The sequence below is a fragment of the Diceros bicornis genome, chromosome 9 (assembly GCF_020826845.1).
Source record: "Diceros bicornis minor isolate mBicDic1 chromosome 9, mDicBic1.mat.cur, whole genome shotgun sequence".
In the NCBI taxonomy this organism is placed as follows: Eukaryota; Metazoa; Chordata; class Mammalia; order Perissodactyla; family Rhinocerotidae; genus Diceros; species Diceros bicornis.
The window spans coordinates 29047402-29068558 of NC_080748.1; the positions used below are offsets into that span (position 1 = coordinate 29047402).

Genomic DNA, 21157 nt, shown 5'->3' on the forward strand with positions numbered 1-21157 from the left:
AAGGAGGAGAGCTCCTTTTATAGAGAAAAAGGGAGTAGGAAGGGGCTGTTCAAAATGAAAGCCCATTGGGGGAAAGTAACAGTTCAGGGTGGCAGCCACCTCTCATTGGCTGAGCTGTGGCATTTCTCATTGGCTGGGCTGTTGCCGAGTGGGGAGAGAAATCTTCCTTCAGTAGCAAAGTAGTTTTACTTCTAGACAAAGATGCAAGCAGATGTCTCTTCCTGTTTGGTGTACTTGATGGTGTGTGATAGGGCATGGGAGCTCCCACTACAGGCCTTCCCCATTCCGATTTAGTTAAGGTTTCTTTATTAATTTCCACACTTAGTATCTAGCAAATAAGAATAATGACAACAATAAGCAATATTTTGAGAGCTATGTTCTGGGCTCTGTGCTAAATGCTAAATGTTTCTGAACTTATTTGATCCTCACAACAACCCTCTGAAGTAGGTCATTTAGCAATCATCCTCAGTTTGTCAATGAAGACTCTGAGGCACAGAGAAGTTAAGTAATTTGCCTAACATCACATGGATTTTAAATGGGAGAGTTGAGATTGTAGTGCCTGGATTGTAAGTTATCTGGCTTTGTAGCCCATGCTCTTTACTACTACATTACACTACTTTGGTGGGCGTTGAATGAATAAATTAATGAATGAGTGTCTAGTTTAGCCCAAGTGCATAGTCATGAACTGTATACCAAAACCTGGCCAGCAATCTTGCAAATGCATAACTCAACTAATAAGGGCCTCAGTGGCATAGAGATTAGTATCATGGCCAGGGGATGGACAGTATGCTCTATTTTCAGTTGGCACCGTCATGTTTGCATAGCAAAGAGAACACATTTTCTATGTGCAACCACTCCACTTAAATATGCCATTTGTTTAAACTGTCTCCTATCTCCACTCAAATATGCCATTCTCCCCCGGGCAATGTCTCTCAGGAAAGGGACATCTTTCCTCTGCTAGATCACAGGGCAGGCTGGTCAGGAAAAAAAAAGATCAGTTGTAACATGTAATACTTTGGTGTAGCTTTTCTGAATTTATTAAAGAGACAAATGAGAGCTGGAAGGAGTTTGGAGAACCTTGAATTTGAGGAAACAACTTTAGTTTGTCCGATGTGGGTTGTTGGGGGAATAAGGAATAATTTATGGGCCTTTACAGAATGATAGCACATTAGCACTGGAAGGGCCCCAGAGGATCTTGAGTCCATTCTCTCATATTACAGATAAGAATCTGAAGCATAAAGGGGTTATTTGACTCCCTCAGGTTACATTGCTAGGTAGTGGAAAAATTGTTGCTATTACCAGTCCTCCCAACTCCTACATCTTAAAAATTACTTTTTTGTTGTTTGGAGCCCTGGGATAAATTAACAGAAGACAAAGATCAATATAGCAGGTGTCCCTTGGAAGATTTTATTTTCCTGTAGTCAAAGAACCACACAAGGAACAGCCATTCTGGTGAGCTAAGCTGGTTTCAAAAGTGTGCATTTTTGATAAAGACATTCAGCTCACAAGGAACCTCTTCCCCTAACACATCACTGAACACTGTTCTAGTTTCAGCCCCTCCTAAGGGCACGCCCTCATTATATCAGGGTGAGGGATGGAGGAAAGACGGGTACCCTTCATGCTGAGACTTCTACCCTTTACACTGAATGTGTGGGGAAGGGCAGAAGGGTTGTAGAGGAAGGATATTCTCTTTTTATCTTCTTCTTGGGAATTTTTTGCATTGTATGCTCTTCACCACTTACTCACATTTCTGATTTTACTAGTCATCTTGCTCCTTGGATTTCTCTACTACATTGGTGTGAATCCCCAAATTACATTGCTCTTAATATCACCTAGGAGAAGGGCAAAGAGCAGTCAAGACTGGGAGTGGAGTTATTTATAACAAGCAGCTCTGTTTAATGACTAAACATAGAGAAGTATAACATTATTTAATCTTGTCATAGCCTAGTCCCAGTCTTCTCTTATTTCAGGAGAGAAACTAAAATATAATCCATTTTTCAATGGAGACCATCCTAACAGAAATAGATCCAGATTCCAGAACTACTAACTTCTTATTTTTTTCACATTCCTTTACAATTCAGGCTAGCATTTGTTGAGCACTTACTCCAGTCACTGTTTCAAGTACTTTTGCATGTGTTAACTTATTTCATTTGCATAACGACTTAAGGCTGTGATTGATGTACATTTATTTTAAAGGTGACAAGCCCTGGTGGTCTAGTGGTTAAGATTCCTCCCTCGGTTGTCATACTGTGGTGGCTGTGTGTTGCTGTGATGCTGAAAGCTGTGCTACTGGGATTTCAAATTCCGGCAGGGTGAGAGGATGGCGTAAAGAGACCAGACAGGGTTCCGCTCTGCTGTACACAGGGTCACTAGGAGGTGGAATCAGCTTGACGCCACTAACATCAACAATTTTAAAGATTTTATTTATTTATTTATTTTTCCCCCAAAGCCCCAGTAGATAGTTGTATGTCATGGTTGCATATCCTTCTAGTTGCTGTACGTGGGACGCGGCCTCAGCATGGCCGGAGAAGCGGTGCGTCAGTGCGCGCCCGGGATCCAAACCCGGGCCGCCAGCAGCAGAGCGCGCGCACTTAACCGCTAAGCCACGGGGCCGGCCCAACATCAACAATTTTAGAGGTAAAGAAACTGAGGCATGAAAAGTTTAAGAAACTTTGCCAAAGTCATATAGCAATTAAGTGGTAGAGCCAGGATTTGAGTCCAGGCCATCTAGCTCTAGATCCTGCACTCTCATCCACATGCATAATTGTGTCCTTCCATTATATTACGTATGTGTGACTAGTGCACTGATAAAAGGTGCATCTACTAAAAAACAAGGATGTGACTGGTTCCTATTATTATTTTGGTCCATGAAACTTTTAGATTTGGTCAACTTAATTTGTTTCTTCTGAGATAATTTCAAATTTGCAGAAAAGTTGTCAGAATAGTACAAAATACATTTTTATTCTGAACCACTCATGCAAAGAAAGCTATAGTTATGATTCCCCACCACCCCAAATACTTCAGTGCACATTTCCACAATCGAGGACATTCTCTCACACAGCCACAGCTATTACAGGCTGAATTGTTTCCCTTCCATCCCCACCCAATTCATATTTTGAAGTCCCAACCCCCAGAACTTCAGAATGGTATTTAGAGATAAGGTATTTCAAGAAGTGAGTAAGTTAAAATTAGGCTGTTAGGATGGGGCCCTAAGCAAATATGACTGGCATGCTTATTACAAAGGAAGAGACACCAGGGCTGCACCTTCATGGAGGGACAACCAAGTGAAGACAAGCAGCAAGAAGATACCTGGAACAGACTCCTTCCATTGTGCTAGAAGAAACCAACTCTGCCGGCACCTCAATCTTGTACTTCCAGCCTCCAGAACTATGAGAAAATAAGTTTCTGTTGTTTAAGCCACTTGGTGGCATTTTGTTATGGCAGCCTAGTAAATAAATATACCAGCACAACAATCAAAATTAGGAAATTAACATTGACACATTTGCACCATCCAATTTGCAGAATCCATTTAACTTTCCCCAGTTGTCCTAACCATGTCCTTCATAGCAAAAGTATCTGATTCAGTTGTCATGTCTTTCCAGTCTCCTGCAGTCAGAACACTTCCTGTCTTATCCTGACTTCAACTCTTTTGCAGATAACAGGCTGGTTGTTTTGCAGAATATCCCCAATCTAGGTCTGTCTGCTGTTTCCTCATGCCTAGATTCAGGCTATGAATCTTTGGCAGGAATATCACAGAAACGATGCCACACTCTTCCCATTGAATCCTATCAAGTGGCACAGGCTTACTTCTCCTGATACTGGTCATGCTAACCTTGATCACTTAATTAAGGTGGTGTCCACTAGGACACTCCACTGAAGTCACTCCCCTCCCCTTGCATTCAATGAGTAGTTTGTGGGGAGATAACATTGAACCAGATAAACATCCCACTCCCTGTCAAACCACCCAGTAGTTTCAGTATCCGGTGATGCTTCCTGTCCTGATTAATTATTTCTATGTTGGTTGCCAAATTCCACCACTTCTCCTACATTTATTTGTTGGCATCCTGCTGTAAGGAAGGACTTACGCCTTTTGTTTATTCAAGTATTAACAGATTATTATGGGCTTATGGATTTCTATTTTATTAATGGGTTATAGTTCAATATTATCTTTTTTTTAGTTAATTTATTTTTTTTATTTTTTGTGAGGAAGATCAGCCCTGAGCTAACATCCATGCCAATCCTCCTCTTTTTTTTTTTTTTTGCTGAGGAAGACTGGCCCTGAGCTAATATCCGTGCCCATCTTCCTCCACTTTATGTGGGATGCTGCCACAGCATGGCCTGACAAGTGGTGCATCGGTGAGCGCCTGGATCTGAACCCCGGCAGCCAGCAGCAGAGCGCATGCGCTTAACTGCTACGCCACAGGGCCGGCCCTACTATTATTTTTTTTAACTTTTTAAATTAAACTTTTGAGATAAATGTAGGTTTACATGTAGTTGTAAGAAATAATACAGAGAGAAGCCTTATACCCTTTATTCAGTTTCCAACAATAGAAACATCACAAACAGACTATTGATACAATCAAGATATAGAACATTTCCATCACCACAAAGATCCCTCATGTTGCCCCTTTATAGCCACACCCATTTCTCTCCCACCCCACCCTCTCCCCTGGCAACTACTAATCTGTTCTCCATTTCTAGAATTTTGTCATTTCTAGAATGTTATATAAATGGAATCATGCAATACATAACCTTTTGAGATTGGTTTTTTGAACTCAGCATAATTCTGAGTGTATCAATGGTTTGTTGCTTTTTACTGCTGAGTAGTATTTCATAGTATGAATGTACCACAGTTTGTTTAGCCATTCACCCACTGAAGGACATCTGGGTGGTTTCCAGTTTGGGGCTATTATGAATAAAACTACTATAAACATTCATGTACAGGTTTCTGTGTGAACATGTGTCTTCATTTTACTGGGATAAATGCCCAGGAGTGCATTTGCTGGGTAGTATGGTAGTTGCATGCTTAGTGTTTTTTTAAAGAAACTGCCAAACTGTTTCCCAGAATGCTTGTATCATTTTACATTCCCATCAGCAATATATGTTCTTCACATCCTCACCAGCATTTGTATTGCACTATTTTTTATTTTAGCCAATCTGACAAGTGTGTAGTGATATCTCATTGTCGTTTTAATTGTATTTCCCTAGTGACTAATGATGTTGAACATTTTTTTGCATGCTTATTTACCATCTGTATGTCCTCTTTGGTGAAATGTCTGCTCATGTCTTTTGCCTTTTTTCTAATTAGATTGTTTGCTTTTTTACTGTTGCGTCTTGAGAGTACTTTATATATTCTATATATTAGCTCTTTATCGGATATGTGGTTTGCAAATATTTTCTCTTGGTGTATAGCTTGTCTTTTCATCCTCTTAACAGTCTTTTGCAGAGCCAAAGATTTTTAGTTTTGATGAGGTTCAATTTATCAATTTTTCCTTTTATAGATTGTGCTTTTGGTGTCAAGTCTAAGAACTCTTTGTATAACTTTGCCACGTAACTAATTGGCCATAAGGCAATTTTGCCGTAAAAGATTAACATAATGGAAAGTAAAAAAGCGGACATTAAACGGGACATAACAAAATATGAAAAATGAATAAAAAAGGACTTTATTGCGAAATACAAAATATTTGAGTACATTTAAAATATGTGTAGATTCATGGCAACACCGTGTAAATAACTGATTTTATTTTGTGGGTTGTACTTAAGAGCTTGTCTTTGACGTCTTTCATTCATAGTATTATACATTATTTTTTGCTTGTTGATTTGTCTTCTCCTTCGGCATTGCCCTTTTTCTTTTTTGCTAGCATTTCTTCCTTCATTAAGAGAGATATCAGTTTCCAAATACTAGGATGTATATTTGTAACTAAGCTTTGTATTGCATTGTGAAAGCCTTCTACACTGTTGTTTGTTTTTGGCATATTGTCACATGTCCATTGATAGATGTTCCAAGGGTCCATGGGAAATGTGGGTTCAACTCTGCACCACCGTATAGACCATCATAAGGGCTAAGATTTATATAATATAAAACTGGGAGTACTGCATCAATGGAGAAATAAAACCAAACTGTCAACCAGTTGAAACTAAACTGTCAACCAGTTATTTTATCTTTTATGGCAAAATTGCCTTACAGCCAATGAGTTATGTGGGGACAATGTTTGTGGCAAAAACGTTTGCAGCAAAGATGTCTATGACAAAGATGCTTATGGTGAAAGTACCTAGAACCTGCCTTTTAGTTACTTTTCTCACTTATTGCACTGACTAGAACTTCCAGCACTTTGTTGAATAAGAGTGGGAAGAGCAAATATCCTTGCCTTGTCCCCAATCTTAGGGGAAAAGCACTCAGTCTTTCACCATTAAGTATAATGTTAGTTATGAGATTTTTGTAGATACTCTTTATCAAGTCGAGGAAGTTCTATTTCTATTTATCTCAGTTTTTATTGTGACTGTTGAAATTTATAAAATGCTTTTTCTGCTTTGATTGATATGATCAGTGATTTTTCTTCTTTATCCTGTTAATATGGTGGATTACATATTTTCAAATATTAAAACAGCTTTGAATTCCTGGAATAAATCTCACTTGGTCATGGTGTATAATTCTCTGTGTATGTTGCTTAATTGTATTTTGCTAATATTTTGTTACAGATTTTTGCATCTATATTCATGAGAAATATTGGTCTGTATTCTTTTTTTTTTTTTTTTTTTTCTGTGTGTAACATAATACCAAACTGGAATTTATTTTTAGGATACCAAGATAAGATGCCACATAAATTTTTTTTTAAGGTTTTACAGTATTTTAAGTACATCTTTTTTTATAATTCAACAAAACGAATATTATTTTGTACAGTTTAAGCTTTTTTTTTTTAAATTTTTTGTTTATTGCAGTAACATTGGTTTATAACATTGTAAAAATTTCAGGTGTACATCATTGTACTTCTATTTCTGCATAGATTACATCATGTTCACCACCCAAATACTAATTACAACCCATCACCACACACATGTACCGAATTATCCTTTTCACCCTCCTCCCTCCCCCCTTCCCCTCTGGTAACCACCAATCCAATCTCTGTCCCTATGTGTTTGTTTATTGTTGTTATTATCTACTACTTAATGAAGGAAATCATACGGTATTTGACCTTCTCCCTCTGACTTATTTCATTTTGCATTATACCCTCAATGTACAGCCATGTTGTCACAAATGCCTGGATTTCATCGTTTCTTATGGCTGAGTAGTATTCCATTGTGTATATATACCACATCTTCTTTATCCATTCGTCCCTTGATGGGCACTTAGGTTGCTTCCAAGTCTTGGCTATTGTGAATAACGCTGCAATGAACACAGGGGTGCATGTACCTTTACAAATTGGTGTTTTCAAGTTCTTTGGATAAATACCCAACAGTGGAATAGCTGGATCATATGGTAGTTCTATCCTTGATTTTTTGAGGAATCTCCATACTGTTTTCCATAGTGGCTGCACCAGTTTGCACTCCCACCAGCAGTGCATGAGAGTTCCCTTCTCTCCACATCCTCTCCAACACATGTTGTTTCCTGTCTTGTTAATTATAGCCATTCTGATGGGCATGAGGTGATATCTCATTGTAGTTTTGATTTGCATTTCCCTGATAGTTAGTGATTTTGAACATCTTTTCATGTGTCTGTTGGCCATCTGTATATCTTCTTTGGAGAAATGTCTGTTCAGGTCTTTTGCCCATTTTTTAATTGGGTTGGTAGTTTTTTTGTTGTTGAGATGCATGAGTTCTTTATATATTTTGGAGATTAAGCCCTTATCAGAAGTATGGTTTCCAAATATCTTCTCCCAATTGTTAGGTTGTCTTTTCATTTTGTTGATGGTTTCCTTTGCTGTGCAGAAGCTTTTTAGTTTGATGTAGTCCCATTTGTTTATTTTTTCTATTGTTTCTCTTGCCCGGTCAGACGTGGTGTTTGAAAAGATGTTGCTAAGACCGATGTCGAAGAGCGTACTGCCTATGTTTTCTTCTAGAAGTTTCACAGTTTCAGGTCTTACATTCAAGTCTTTAATCCATTTGGAGTTAATTTTTGTGTATGGTGTAAGGTAAGGGTCTACTTTCATTTTTTTGCATATGGCTATCCAGTTTTCCCAACACCATTTGTTGAAGAGACTTTCTTTTCCCCATTGTATGTTCTTGGCTCCTTTGTCAAAGATTAGCTGTCCATAGATGTGTGGGTTTATTTCTGGGCTTTCAATTCTATTCCATTGATCTGTGTGTCTGTTTTTGTGCCAGTACCATGCTGTTTTGGTTACTATAGCTTTGTAGTATATTTTGAAATCAGGGAGTATGATACCTCCAGCTTTGTTCTTTTTTCTCAGGATTTCTTTAGCTATTCGGGGTCTTTTGTTGTTCCATATAAATTTTAGGATTCTTTGTTCTATTTCTGTGAAAAATGTTGTTGGATGTATTCTTTTTTGTTGTTGTTGTTTTGTATTTTTCTGGTTTTGGTATCAGGGTAATTCTAGCTTCATAAAATTAATTGGGAAGTGTTCGACCTTCTATCTTCTGGAAGAGATTGTATAGAATTGGTGTTAAATCTTATTTAAACATGTGTTAGAATTCTTCAATAAAATCCTCGGAGCTTGGAGATTTCTTTTTTTAGTTTTAAAAGTACAAATACAACTTCCTTAACAGTTGTGGGATCTATTCAAATTAAAGATCTTCCTTGACTTATGATGGGGTTATGTCCCTATAAACCTATCAGAAGTTAAAAATATTGTAAGTCAAAAATGAGTTTAATACACCTAACCTACCTAACATAATTGTTTATCCTAGCCTACCTTAAACATGCTTAGAACATTTATATTAGCCTACAGTTGGGCAAAATCATCTAATACAAAGCCTATTTTATAATAAAGTGTTGAATAGCTCTTGTAATTTATTGAATACTGTACTCAAAGTGAAAAAAAAATGGTCATATGGGTCCTGTACTCCAACGAGTATCAGTTGGTTATCCCCATGATTGCATGGCTGACTGGGAGCTGCGGCTCACTGCCGCTGCCCAGCATCATGAGACAGTATCATACAGATTACCGGTAGCCTGGGAAAAGATCAAAATTCAAAACTTACAGTACAGTTTCTACTGAATGTGTATCACCTTTGAACCATCAAGTAGAAAAATCATAAGTCAAACCATTGTAAGATGAGGATCGTCTGTATCATTTTTATATTGAGTGAGTTGTGGTAATTTGTGCTTTTTGAGACTTTGGTCCGTTTCATCAAAGTTGTCAAATTTGTGTGTGTGTGGTATTATTTGTGGCATTTCCTTTTTATCCTTTTGATGTCTGCAAGGTCTGTAATGATAGCCCCTGCTACATTCCTCACATTGGTAGTTTATGTCTTCTCTCATTTTTAATTTATCAATCTTGCTAGAGGTTTGTTAATTTTATTGATCTTTTCAAAGAACCAGCTCCTTGTTTCATTGATTTTTCTCTACTGTTTTACTGTTTTCGATTTCATTTATTCCTGCTCTTATTTTTATTGTTTTCTTCCTTCTGCTTGCTTTGGGTTTACTTTGCTTTTCTTTTTCTAGGTTCTTGAAGTGACATCTTAGATTACTGATTTGAGAATTTTCTTCTTTTCTAAGGTAAGCATTTGTGCTATAAGTTTCCCTTTCAGTTCTGCTTTAGCTGTGTCCCTCAAATTTTGATACATTGTATTTTCACTTTCATTAGTTCAATGTTTAATTTTTTAATTTCCCTTGAGACTTTCTCTTTGATCGAGGATTATTTAGAAGTGTTTGTTTAGTTCCAAGTGTTTGGAGATTCTTCTATTATTCTTGTTACTGATCTCTAGTTTGATTTCACTGTTGTTGGAGAACATACTCTGTATGATTTCAATTTGCTGACATTTGTTTTATGGCCCAGGATATGATCTATCTTGGTATATGTTCCACTTGAAATGAATTTGTATTCTGCTGTTGTTGGGTGGAGTGCTGTGTGAATGTTGATTAGAGCATGTTGGTTGATGATTTGTTGAGTTTTTCATTTCCCTTGCTGGTTTTCTGTCTAGTTTTTCTATCACTTATTAAGGGGGAGGAGTGTTGAAGTCTCCAACTATAATTGTTTGTTTATTTCTCCTTTCACTTCTATAAGTTTTTGCTTCACTTGTTTTATAGTCTGTTGTTTGGTGCCTACACATTTAGGATTCCTATGTCTTGGTGGATTGATTCTTTTATCATTATATAATGGCCCTCTCTGTCTCTGATAATTTTCTTTGCTCTGAAGTACTTTATCTGAGATTAAAATAGTCACTCATGCTTTCTTTTGATTAATATCTCCATGACATATCTTTTTTTATACTTTTACTTTCAGTTTGCCTATTCATTATATTTGAAGTGAGTTTCTTGTAGACAGCATATAGTTCAGTCATGTGTTTTAAATAGCCCTGTCAATCTCTAAATTTTAATTGGTGCCTTTAGACCATTTACATTTAATGTAATTATTGATATGTTAGGGCTTAAGTCTGCCATTTTATTCTTTATTTTCTATTTGTTCTCTGTGTTATTTTTTTCTCTGTTTTCCTTTTCCTGCTTTCTTGAAGGTTACTTGAATATCTTTTAAAATTCAATTTTAATTTATTTATAATGTTTTTGAGTGTATCTCTTTTAGTAGCTTTAAGTTGTTGCTCTAGGTATTACCTTATACATACACCACTTACCACAGAATACTGTTGTTTTTTTTGGTGTGTGAAGTATAGAAAACTTACCTCCCTTTATGTCCCTTTACTCTCTTCTGTTTATAATATATAATTTTAAAAAATATTTTCTCTGTGTACATTTAGATCCATATCTAACACTCTTATAATTTTTGCTTCAACTATCAAACATAATTTAGAAAACTCAGGAGGAAAAAGAACACCTATTCTTTTTACCTATATTTTTGCTTACCATGTTCTTTTTTCCTTACTGGTGTTCCATGGTTTCTTCTTTGATCTTTTTCTCTCTTTTTAGAGAACTTCCTTTAGACTTTCTTTTACAGTGAGTCGTCTGGTGACAAAGTCTCTTAATTTTCCTTCATTTGAAAATGTCTTGATTTCCCCTTCATTCCTGAAGGATATTTTCACTGGGAATAGGATTCTGGGTTGAAAATCCTTTTCTTTCAGCACTTGAAAAATATTGCACTACTTTCTTCTGGCCTCAAAGATCACTGATGGGAAATCTGTTGTCGTTATTGTTTTCCCCAATTTGAATTGTCATTTTTCTCTGGCTGCTATCAAGATTTTTAGTTTGTCTTAGTTTTCAGAAGTTTAATTGTGATGTGTCTTGTGTGGGTTTCTTTGGGTTTTTCCTGTTTGGAGTTTGCTCAGCTTCTTGAATCTGAGGGTTTATGTCTCTTGCCAGATTTGGGCTCAGCCATTATTTCTTCGAGTATTTTTTCAGCCCTGGCCCCTTTCTTCTCTCCTTCTGGGATTCTGATGACATGAATATTCAATCTTTTGTTATAGTCCTGCATGTGTCTGAGGCTCTCTTTATTTTATTTTATTTTTTCAGTTTATTTCCTTTCTGTTGTTCAGATGGGTAATTCCTATTCTTCTACCCTCCAGTTCACTGTTACTTTGCTCTGTTCCCATTCTTTTGCGTGTGTGTGTGTGTGTGTGAGGAAGATCAGTCCTGAGCTAACATCCATGCTAATCCTCCTCTTTTTGCTGAGGAAGACTAGCTCTGAGCTAACATCTATTGCCGATCCTCCTCCTTTTTTTCCTCAAAGCCCCAGTAGATAGTTGTATGTCATAGCTGCACATCCTTCTAGTTGCTGTATGTGGGACACAGCCTCAGCATGGCTGGAGAAGTGATGTGTCGGTGCGCGCCCGGGATCCGAACCCGGGCCACCAGTAGCAGAGCGTGAGCACTTAACCGCTAAGCCAGGGTGCCGGCCCTGCTCTGTTCCCATTCTGCTGTTGAGCCCATCACTGCTCTTTCTTATTTCAGTTATTGTATTTTTCTGTTCTAAAATTTTTATTTGGTTCTTCTTCATACCTTCTATGTCTTTGTTGAGGTTTTCAATTTTTTCATCTGTTTCAAGCGTGTGCATAATTGCTCACGGAAGCATTTTAAATCTTTGTCAGATAATCTAACATCTGTGTCATCTCTGTGTTGACATGCATTGATTGTCTTTTTCCATTCAGTTTGAGATTTTCTGGTTCTTGGTACGATGAATGATTTTCTATTGAAACCTGGGCATTTTTGTATTGTTTGGAGATTCTGAATCTTATTTAAATCTTCTGTTATAGCTGGCTTTTTTTTTTTTTTTTTAAACACTGCTCTAACAGGGAAAAGGGGGAGAGCTGCCTGGGTACTGCCAGGTAGAGATAGAAGTCCAGGTTCTCCTCTTGGCCTTCATTGACCACTAAGGTGGGGTCAGTGGGCGAGGGTGAGAGTTTCAGTTTCTACTGACACCACAGTGTGGGTGGTTCTGTTACTACTCTACTATAGTGAAAGTATTGACTCTCTATTACAACTCTTCCTACACCACCTCAGTGGGGAAGGAGAGAACTGCCTCATTACGTCTGGGTTGGGGCAGAAGTCCAGGCTCCCCATGCGGTCTCCACTAACACTGTGGGAGGAGGGAGGTGCTCATTGTCAATTAGTGGGAATAAGATTCTCACTGTCCTTCTCTGACACCACCCTTAGTGGGGTGTTGGAGTACCTAGCTACAGCCTTGTGAGGGTGGAATTCTTGGGCCCCACTCAGACTTTGCTGGCATGGGTGGAAGTGGAGCCATGGTTTTATCTGTTGTGTTTGGCCAGAGTAGAGTGGTTATTGTCTGAAACTTTTCTGCCTTGTTAGGCTGTACCTTTCCTAGTCTTTTAGCTATGGAGAGTGGACTTTTGGTGGGCTTTTTTTTGTGTGTCTGGACCCAATGGCATTTCTGGCTTGCCATTCTTTAGCACCCAATTTGGGATTTATAAGGCAAAAAGAAAACCCAGGAAACTCACCACCATGCTGTTCCTTGGTTTCAGAAGTCCCTAACCAGTTTGTCTTCTTCTCTCTTCCTATCAGAATCTTCTTATGATTCTTTTATATATAATGCCTAGAGTTTTTAGTTGCACTAAGTGGGAAGAATAGGAAAAAGTACATCTACTCCATATTCCCCACTATTATTTATTTTGTTGCTCAAATTGTCTCACTGGAAGCCCCCTCAAATTGGCTTCTGTATACTTTTGACACATTACCATCATTCTTTAAGCATCTTTACTCTGGATTAACAAACTATTCCAGGCTCATCTTGTACTTTCCTTGTCCAATCCTGTAATCAGTCATTTCTCCAAGAAACTCGAGTTTCTTTTAGTGGAGAAAAGAAATTAGATATGGGTAGTAGATGTGCTTATTATTGGGGTTGCTGCTCCCAGGCCAGGACTTCTCAGTGGACAGAGCACACAAACACACATATTTATATCTGTGATGGTTAATTTTATGCGTCAGCTTGGCTGGGCCACAGTGCCCAGATATTTGGTCAAACATTATTCTGGATGTTTCTGTGAGAGTGTTTTTGTAAGATTTACATTTAAATCAGTGGACTTTGAGTAATGCAGATTGCCCCCCATAATGTAGGTGGGCCTCACCCTGTCAATTGAAGGTCTGACTAGAACAAAAGGCTCACCTCCCTTAAGAAAGAGGGAATTCTCTGGACTTTGGACTTGAATAAAACATCAGCTCTTCCTGTGTCTCCACCTGATGGCCTTTGGATTTGAACTGCAATATCAGCTCTTCCCTGGGTTTCCAGTCCGATGGTTCACCCTGCAGATTTTGGATTTGCCACCCTCCATAGTTGCATGAGCTAATTCCTTAAAATGAACCTCTCTCTCTACATATACACATCCTATTGGTTCTGTTTCTCTAGAGAACCCTAACTAATACAATATCTATAATTTTTCTATGTCTATCTCTATGTATTGAAAATCATGAGTTTACACTATTACTTAATTCCAATTGAGAGAAAATTCTAACTTTCTCTCTTTCCATATTTTAACTCCCTTCTTTGATAGAAACTTGGCTCCCACTATTCTTAATATATTTATTTATTTGCTCAATTCCCCTTATAACAACTTTTTGAGAGATGGTAGAATATGTTTTGTCAATTTCCCAACAGACAGAAGTAAGTGTCTTGAGGTTGGAGTCACTTCCCTTTCTAATTCTCATAAGGGGCTGTATAGACTTGGGGTGGTGCTGAGTCTGCCTCAAGGGAGATGTTCTAGGAGAGCAGATGGAAAGCTGCCAGGGCTGCCAGGGGCACAGCACATGTCATTGGGGTTTTAAAAGCTGAGTCATGGAAAGTGACAATAATGATTATAGCTTGCATTTGCATAACATTTTAAGGTGCTTTCACATATGTATTTTACTTATTCCTAACTCTAACCCTGTCAGATGATCAGGACATTAATTATTAGCCTATTGTGGTAACCTCGTTAATGGTCCTCTTAAAGATATCCAGGTCCTAATCCCCGGAGCCTGTGAATGTCACCTTATATGGCAAAAAGTACTTTGAAGATGTGATTAAACTAAGGATTTTAAGATGAGGAGATTATCTTGGATTATGGTGGACCCTAAATGTATATGCATCCTTATAAGAGAAAAGCAGAGATTTTTTTTTTAAAGGTCTTTATCTTCTTTATTTTTTTATTTTTTTTATTTTTTATTTTTCCCCAAAGCCCCAGTAGATAGTTGTATGTCATAGTTGCACATCCTTCTAGTTGCTGTATGTGGGACGCAGCCTCAGCATGGCTGGAGAAGCGGTGCGTTGGTGCGCGCCTGGGATCCGAACGCAGGCTGCCAGTAGTGGAACGCACGCACTTAACCACTAAGCCACGGGGCCCGCAGACAGAGATTTGACGCAGATAGAAGAGAAGGAGGCAGAGATTGGAATGAAGCAGCCCAGGCGAAGGATCTCCAGTAGCAACTAGAAGCTGGAAACGGCAAGGAACAGATTTTCCTCTAAAGCTTCCAGATGGAGCATGGCCTTGCTAACACCTTGAATTTGGCCCAGTGCTAACGATTTTGGACTTGTGGACTCCAGAACTGAAAGAGAGAATAAATTTCTGTTGTTTTAAAGCCACCAAGTTTGTGACAATTTATTACAGCAGCTATTGGAAATGAATACACTCATTATTACAAACGTGGAACCTGAAACTCAGATAGTACAAGCGACTTGCTTAAGACCATACAGCTGGCAGGTGGCGGAGCTGGAATTCAAATCTAGGTCTATTGACGTTAAATCCATAGTGGCTGCCTCCTCCCCTACTGAGCCCCTCCCCTGCAGAGAAGACAGAGAAGACAGAAGCAGCAAGAGCAAGACGGGGGTGGTTGTCATCCTTAGGTGCTTATTAGAAACACTTGGGGGACTTTTACAAAATACCTTTCTAGGTCCTATCCCAGACAATTGAATTAGACTCTTCAGGGGTGGGGCCCAAGCGAAGATATTTTTAAAAGCTCTCTAGGTGATTCTAGAGTGCAGCCAAGGTTGAGAACCAGTGGTGTAGTGATACCAAGTTCATTCCATGTATACATGTGTACGAGAAATATGACTATTTTTCTACATCTGAACTTGAATTCTCTTATTAACTGTTATTACATCAAATGCCAGAAAGTTAACCTCTGTTAAATCAGGATCTATCTCTCTCCCTCCTCCTTAAATCTAGGAGAAATATGCAGTGACAGATTAGCAGGGAACACCTATTCCTTGGTGTTGTCATCTAACTAAGCTGGCATCTGTTGATACGGCCCTCTTCCCATATGCTCTGAGTCATTGCTCCTTACAAGTCTATCCTTCCTTGTTCCCACCTGCTGGCTCCGTGCTTGTCTACATAACTCTCAAGCCTTCTGGAAATCCTTGCAGGCTTCCACAGCTCTGCTGGCGTGGGTACTAATGCTGGGAATATGATTCTGCTCCCTCTGCAGGGGTGCACTAGCCTGCCAGAGGTTTCCACTCCTGTGCTACCCCTGTGCTCAAGGGATTTTGGATCTCCCTCCAATGCTCCTTGTTTTAGATTCCCAACTCTTTTTGGAGGTGGAATTGTGCTTCACCCTGGACACAATGGCCTTGGAGAGTACACAGCACAGGGACCCTCCTCAAGAAACCACCAGACAGTGTCTGCTTCCCTTCCATTCTCCTCTTTCCATCTTCTCTAGGGACAAAGTAATTTCAATTCTATCTCTGAGGCGTAAACTTTCCTTGAGTCCTTCTGGACTTAGGCTTTTGAAACTCAAAATTCAGTCTCTTGCATTTGGAAGCCCTTGTATTTGGAACTCAAAACCTGTCCTCTGCTGGTCTGCACCATCATTCTTTCCTTTAAGTGATGAATACTAGTAACTAAATGGAGTGAAAGGTAAAGGGTTTGAGAAAATGATAAGAAGATATGAGTCTCAATTTATTATCCTAAATTCTCATCCTGCCACCCAGAATTGGGTTCAAATATTGTGCTGGAGCAACCAAGTAAAAGCTGTGACGCTGGGCAAGTTACTTATTGTTTCTGAGCCTCAGTTTTCTCTTCTATAAAATGAAGTATTATTGTGAGGATTAATAAGAAAATGTATGAGTTTCTCTTTCTCTGTTGCCACTGCCATTCTGTGGTGGTTTAGATGAGTGTTTCTCTTTCTACCATTTCTGAGACTTCAAGAAAACTAAGAGAAATCTTGTGTAAACATTTAGCTGTCCCATGTTGTCTTACTGATCTTCCTTCACTCCTAAACTTTAGTTCAAGAGACTATGGATCTTCTTTGATTTATGATGGGGTAACGTCCTGATAAACCCATTGTAAGTTGAAAATACTGTAAGTTGAAAATGTATTTAAAACACCTAGCCTACCTAACATCATAGCTTAGCCTAGCCTACCTTAAATGTGCTCAGAACACTTACATTAGCTTACAGTTGGGCAAAATCATCTAACACAAAGCTTATTTTATAATAAAGTGTTGAATATTTCATGTAATTTATTGAATACTGTACTGAAAGTGAAAAACTGAATGGTTGTATGGATACACAATGGTTGTAAGTGTATCCGGTTGTTCACCCTCATGATCACATGGCTGACTGGGAGCTGTGGCTCACTGCCTCTGCCCAGCATCACGAAAGAGTATCATACTACATATTGCCCAGGAAAGATCAAAATCCAAAATTGAAGTATGGTTTCTACTGAATGCGTATCACTTTCACACCATGGTAAAGTTGAAAAATTCTAAGTCTAACTATCGTAAGTCGGGGATATCTGTTAACTGTTTCTTTCTCTCGCAGAGGTTGGATGGGTAAAATGGAGTAAGATGAAAACCAGAGAATTCTGAAAATATCTCATGGCAAAATAAAGGATAGGAAAAAAAAAGAAAATGTATGTAAGAATCTGACACTAAAACAAAGTGCTTAGTAAATGGTATTCATCTCAGCCCTCAGCGGAAGTTCTGGGTAAGCAGACATATTGAAAGTTGTTTCTATAGCACTTTGTAATTCTATTAATTCTATAGTTAACAATTGGACAGTTTAGCTAAGGCTTTGCGTGGGGCATCAAAATGTGGACAGTGTAAAAACTTTAATGATTTTAACGGATTGTAAAAAAATTAAAGTGTTCTGCCCCTCAGGAAATTTCTTTCCCCTTTTTTCCTGCATACGACCCTACCTTTAATCTCCTAGTAGAAGGCAGGGATGGACAAAGTGGGAGACTAACGGTCAAGGACAGGAATGCAATTGTACTTGAGGAAGAATTCTTTCTTTCCCTTCTTCCTCAAGTACCCTCCCTCCTACCCCCAGTCCCCAAACCTCAGCACCTATTCTATTTACCATATTCTGTGGTCCTTTACTGCCCACTGCTAGTTTCTAAGATCCTTGTAGCAAAGGATTGCAAAAGTTTTCTTGTGAAAAAAGTAGTTTCTTGGTAAAGCAATTTCATTTTTATTTTTTTATTTTATTTACTTTTTTTGGTGAGGAAGATTAGCCCTGAGCTAACATCTGTTGCCAATCTTCCTCTTTTTGCTGAGGAAGATTGGCCCTGGGCTAACATCCATGCCCATCTTCCTCTACTTTATATGTAGAATGCCTGCCACAGCATGGCTTGACAAGCTGTGCATAGGTCCGTGCCTGGGATCTGAACCTGTGAACCCTGGGCTGCGGAAGCAGAGTGCACAAACTTAACCACTACAACATTGGGCCGGCCCAATTTCATTTTTAAAGGCTGATTGTGTAATGATGAAACACTTAAGCAGGTAGGAGGCCCATCTTCATTTTACCTCACTCAGTTCTTTAATGAGGTATCAGGAGGTACAGAGCTCTGAACACAATCAAGAAGCGCCGTGGGAGGAGTATACCTTCCCCCTTGCTTAGGCTTCCATAGAAGCTGGGCCCCACAGACCTGCATGTTCTCTTGCTCACTCCGTGCTCTTATTCCACATTTCTGCTTCTGCTGTGCCTGCTTTTCAGCCAGGATTGCAGAGGACATAGCAGTGGAGTTGTTTCCTTTAATGGATCACCTGTGACCCGGACTTGGAGTGTGAAGCAAAGTTAACCCAGTTAGGCTCCTAGCAGGGTTATAGCCTTACATCTTATTTTAGCACATTGACTTATTCTGGGTTTACCCATGTGCCCTTTAAATAACTGGCCTTGGACTCAGATGGTTGGTTGCATGTGGCAGCTCAACTACTGTGTTTACTATCAGTTAAAAAGAGCTGGCTTGAAAATAAGTACACCGTATTCATATCTGACAGGTCTCAGCGCAGCTTTTTGGACAGAGTCTCCAGATTTTATGATTGGCTATGATGGGCAGTAGAAGGGTGGAGCAAAAGACATCTGAACTACCAATGTCTGTTTCCCCCTCCCTTTTTCTAACTGCACAGAACATCTTAGTGATGAAAGGAGCCTTGAGGTCAGTCCCCCATGAGTGCCAATGGAAAGAAAAAGTCCTTAAGTCCTGCCTTTAAGAACTCAAGAGATTTTGGGGGCTGCAAAAAGCCCCTTTCCATTCCCTAAGTCGATAGACTGCTTTTTTTAGATTCACTTTTTCTTTATATGGTGCTAGTCGGTGGATCTCGTCATTGGGCATCAGAAGTAGGTGCCAGAGCCTGGCTAAGCCTTGTCAGCAATGTCCACCTATTCCTAGGTTAAGATCTTGCCCACTGAAATTACTTGGACATGTTTTCAAGCTTAATGTCCAGAGCAGAATAGGTAACCAGTCATTTGTCGAGTGGTCACTTCCTTGATGGGGCACATATCATCTCAGGGTTTTCATGCACAATGCATGCATCTGATTCATCTACAGAACTCTAAGAAATACAGTTGTCCTGACTCCATTCCTCTGATGAGGTCTGGCGAAGGTATTTTTTTTTAAAAAAAACTTCTCAGGTGATTCTGGTGTGCCGTCTGGATTGGTAACTAGTGGCTGGCCATCTTCTCTTTGAGCGCCGGAATCGCTCTGTTTTATTCTCTGCTGTATCCCAAAGGCTCAATGCAGTGTTTGGCACAAAGCAGACATTCAGTACGTAGTTTTTGAATGAACCCCATTTTACAGATCAGGCAACTGAGGTTCAGAGAAGTTAAGATCACGTAGGTGCCGGTGTGGTCGTCTTTCCACTATATTTCCCCAGGTCATGTTTAGGTTGCTTTCTGGCCCTAAGTCGGATATTGAGGCTGCGGTGTCCAGTTCCAAAGCTCAGTTTGCTCTACGCCCAACAGGCCCAGCTTCTTAGTCAGGCAATTTCTGCCTTGTCCGGTGCCGGGAGTCCGGCCACAGCAGAGTTAAACGAAGGCCCCGCCCCAGTGGGTGGGGCCAGGAGCGTGAGCGCGCCAGGAGCAGCAGCTTCCCCGGCCGGCTAGCGCTTCTGCGCCTGCGCGCGGCGCCCAGGGGACGGGGTCGGACTCAGAAATGGCGGCCTCCATGTTTTACAGCCGGCTGTTGGCCGCCGCCACCCTTAGGAGCCACCAGCCCCGGACGGCGCTGCGGGCCGCCGCCCAGGTATTGCGGCCCCGCCTGCCCTCGCTTCGAGGGTCGGTAGGAGAAAGGGCGAGGTGGGAGACCTGGTTCCTGTGGGCGAGGTGTGAGGGGACCCGAGGCCCGGCTCGGGGTCACTTGGAGTCGGTGACATTGGGTGACATGGGGTGCCCCGCCGGGCCCGCGGGCGGCTTGCCCAGGAGTGCTCTCCGCCAGGACTGTGAGCGGGCCCATCTTCGCGCCGCTCTGCTCCGGCTCTCAGTCCGCGAGAAGCTCCGGCGCCCCGGGTGCGGCTGCTCACCGGGTTTCCGAGGGGGCGGCGGGGAGCCGGAGTGGGCTCAGTGGAGGAGAGGGGGCCTGGGCAGTTTCTGCTGCCATGTCCTCGTCCGCCGCGGCCTCGGCCCGTCTTGGAGGAGGGGGAAAATGCCCTTCAGCTGTAGTTTTGTGTGCCTTGGGAGCTGTCATGGGTGGGACTGACTTCACAGGACCAGGAGTGCTTGCTTACCGGCCTTTTCTGGGACGAGGCAGGGAAGTTTCCCACCTCCCCGAAGCCTTTGTGTACTGTTCTGTTTGTTAATTGTCTTAATAAGATGCTACTTACTAGCTTACCAATTGAGGAAGTAAGAAAATCATCTCCTGGGTCACTTCATTTCTGGATAGCGTAATAACCACCGTTTTTATTTGTATGTTGTTTGAGTGTTTACTGTGTGCCAGGTACTGTGCTAAGCGTTTTACGTGTAGCCTTTTATTAGGCTTTTCAGCAACACTGTAAAGGAGTCTGTAAGCCGCATCGCTGGTGAAGAAGATGTGGCTAAGAGAACAAGTAGTTTGGGCTAGGTCAGGAAGCAGGTAAGGTCACAGCTGAGGTTTAAGTCCAGAACTGTCTGGCTCCAGAGCCTGTGTGGTTGAATCTGCTCTACAGTTTTTTCCAGAACATAAGAATTGGCCTATTCTTTCCAACGATGACACCAAGAAACTTGTGGAATGGCGTGATTGGCTTCGTAAATCAATTCCAGAGTTTTAGATTATGTTCTTAAGTAACCTCAGGTATGCCATAAATGAATTGATTTAAATCTTTCTTTATCTTTTTAAAGATATTCATGCTTTCAATCTAGAGGTAGTGAATTCTGTGAGTTTGCTTTCTATAGGAGCAAATTGTCATGTC

The 21157-nt window shown here is 40.3% G+C and overlaps 1 protein-coding gene across 2 annotated transcripts in view; it reads left to right on the forward strand.

Moving 5' to 3' along the window:
• The first annotated feature begins 19906 nt into the window (after positions 1-19906).
• SUCLA2 (succinate-CoA ligase ADP-forming subunit beta) overlaps positions 19907-21157 on the forward strand; it is a 45138-nt gene continuing 43887 nt past the window's right edge. Inside the window, exon 1 of one of the 2 annotated variants that reach the window (XM_058548174.1) lies at positions 19907-20016. In XM_058548174.1, coding sequence (XP_058404157.1) covers positions 19927-20016 — 90 coding nt within the window. In that variant the 5' untranslated portion in view covers positions 19907-19926. Of the gene's footprint in view, positions 20017-20914; positions 21040-21157 lie in introns of those variants that run through there. The other variant, XM_058548175.1, reaches the window with a different exon arrangement.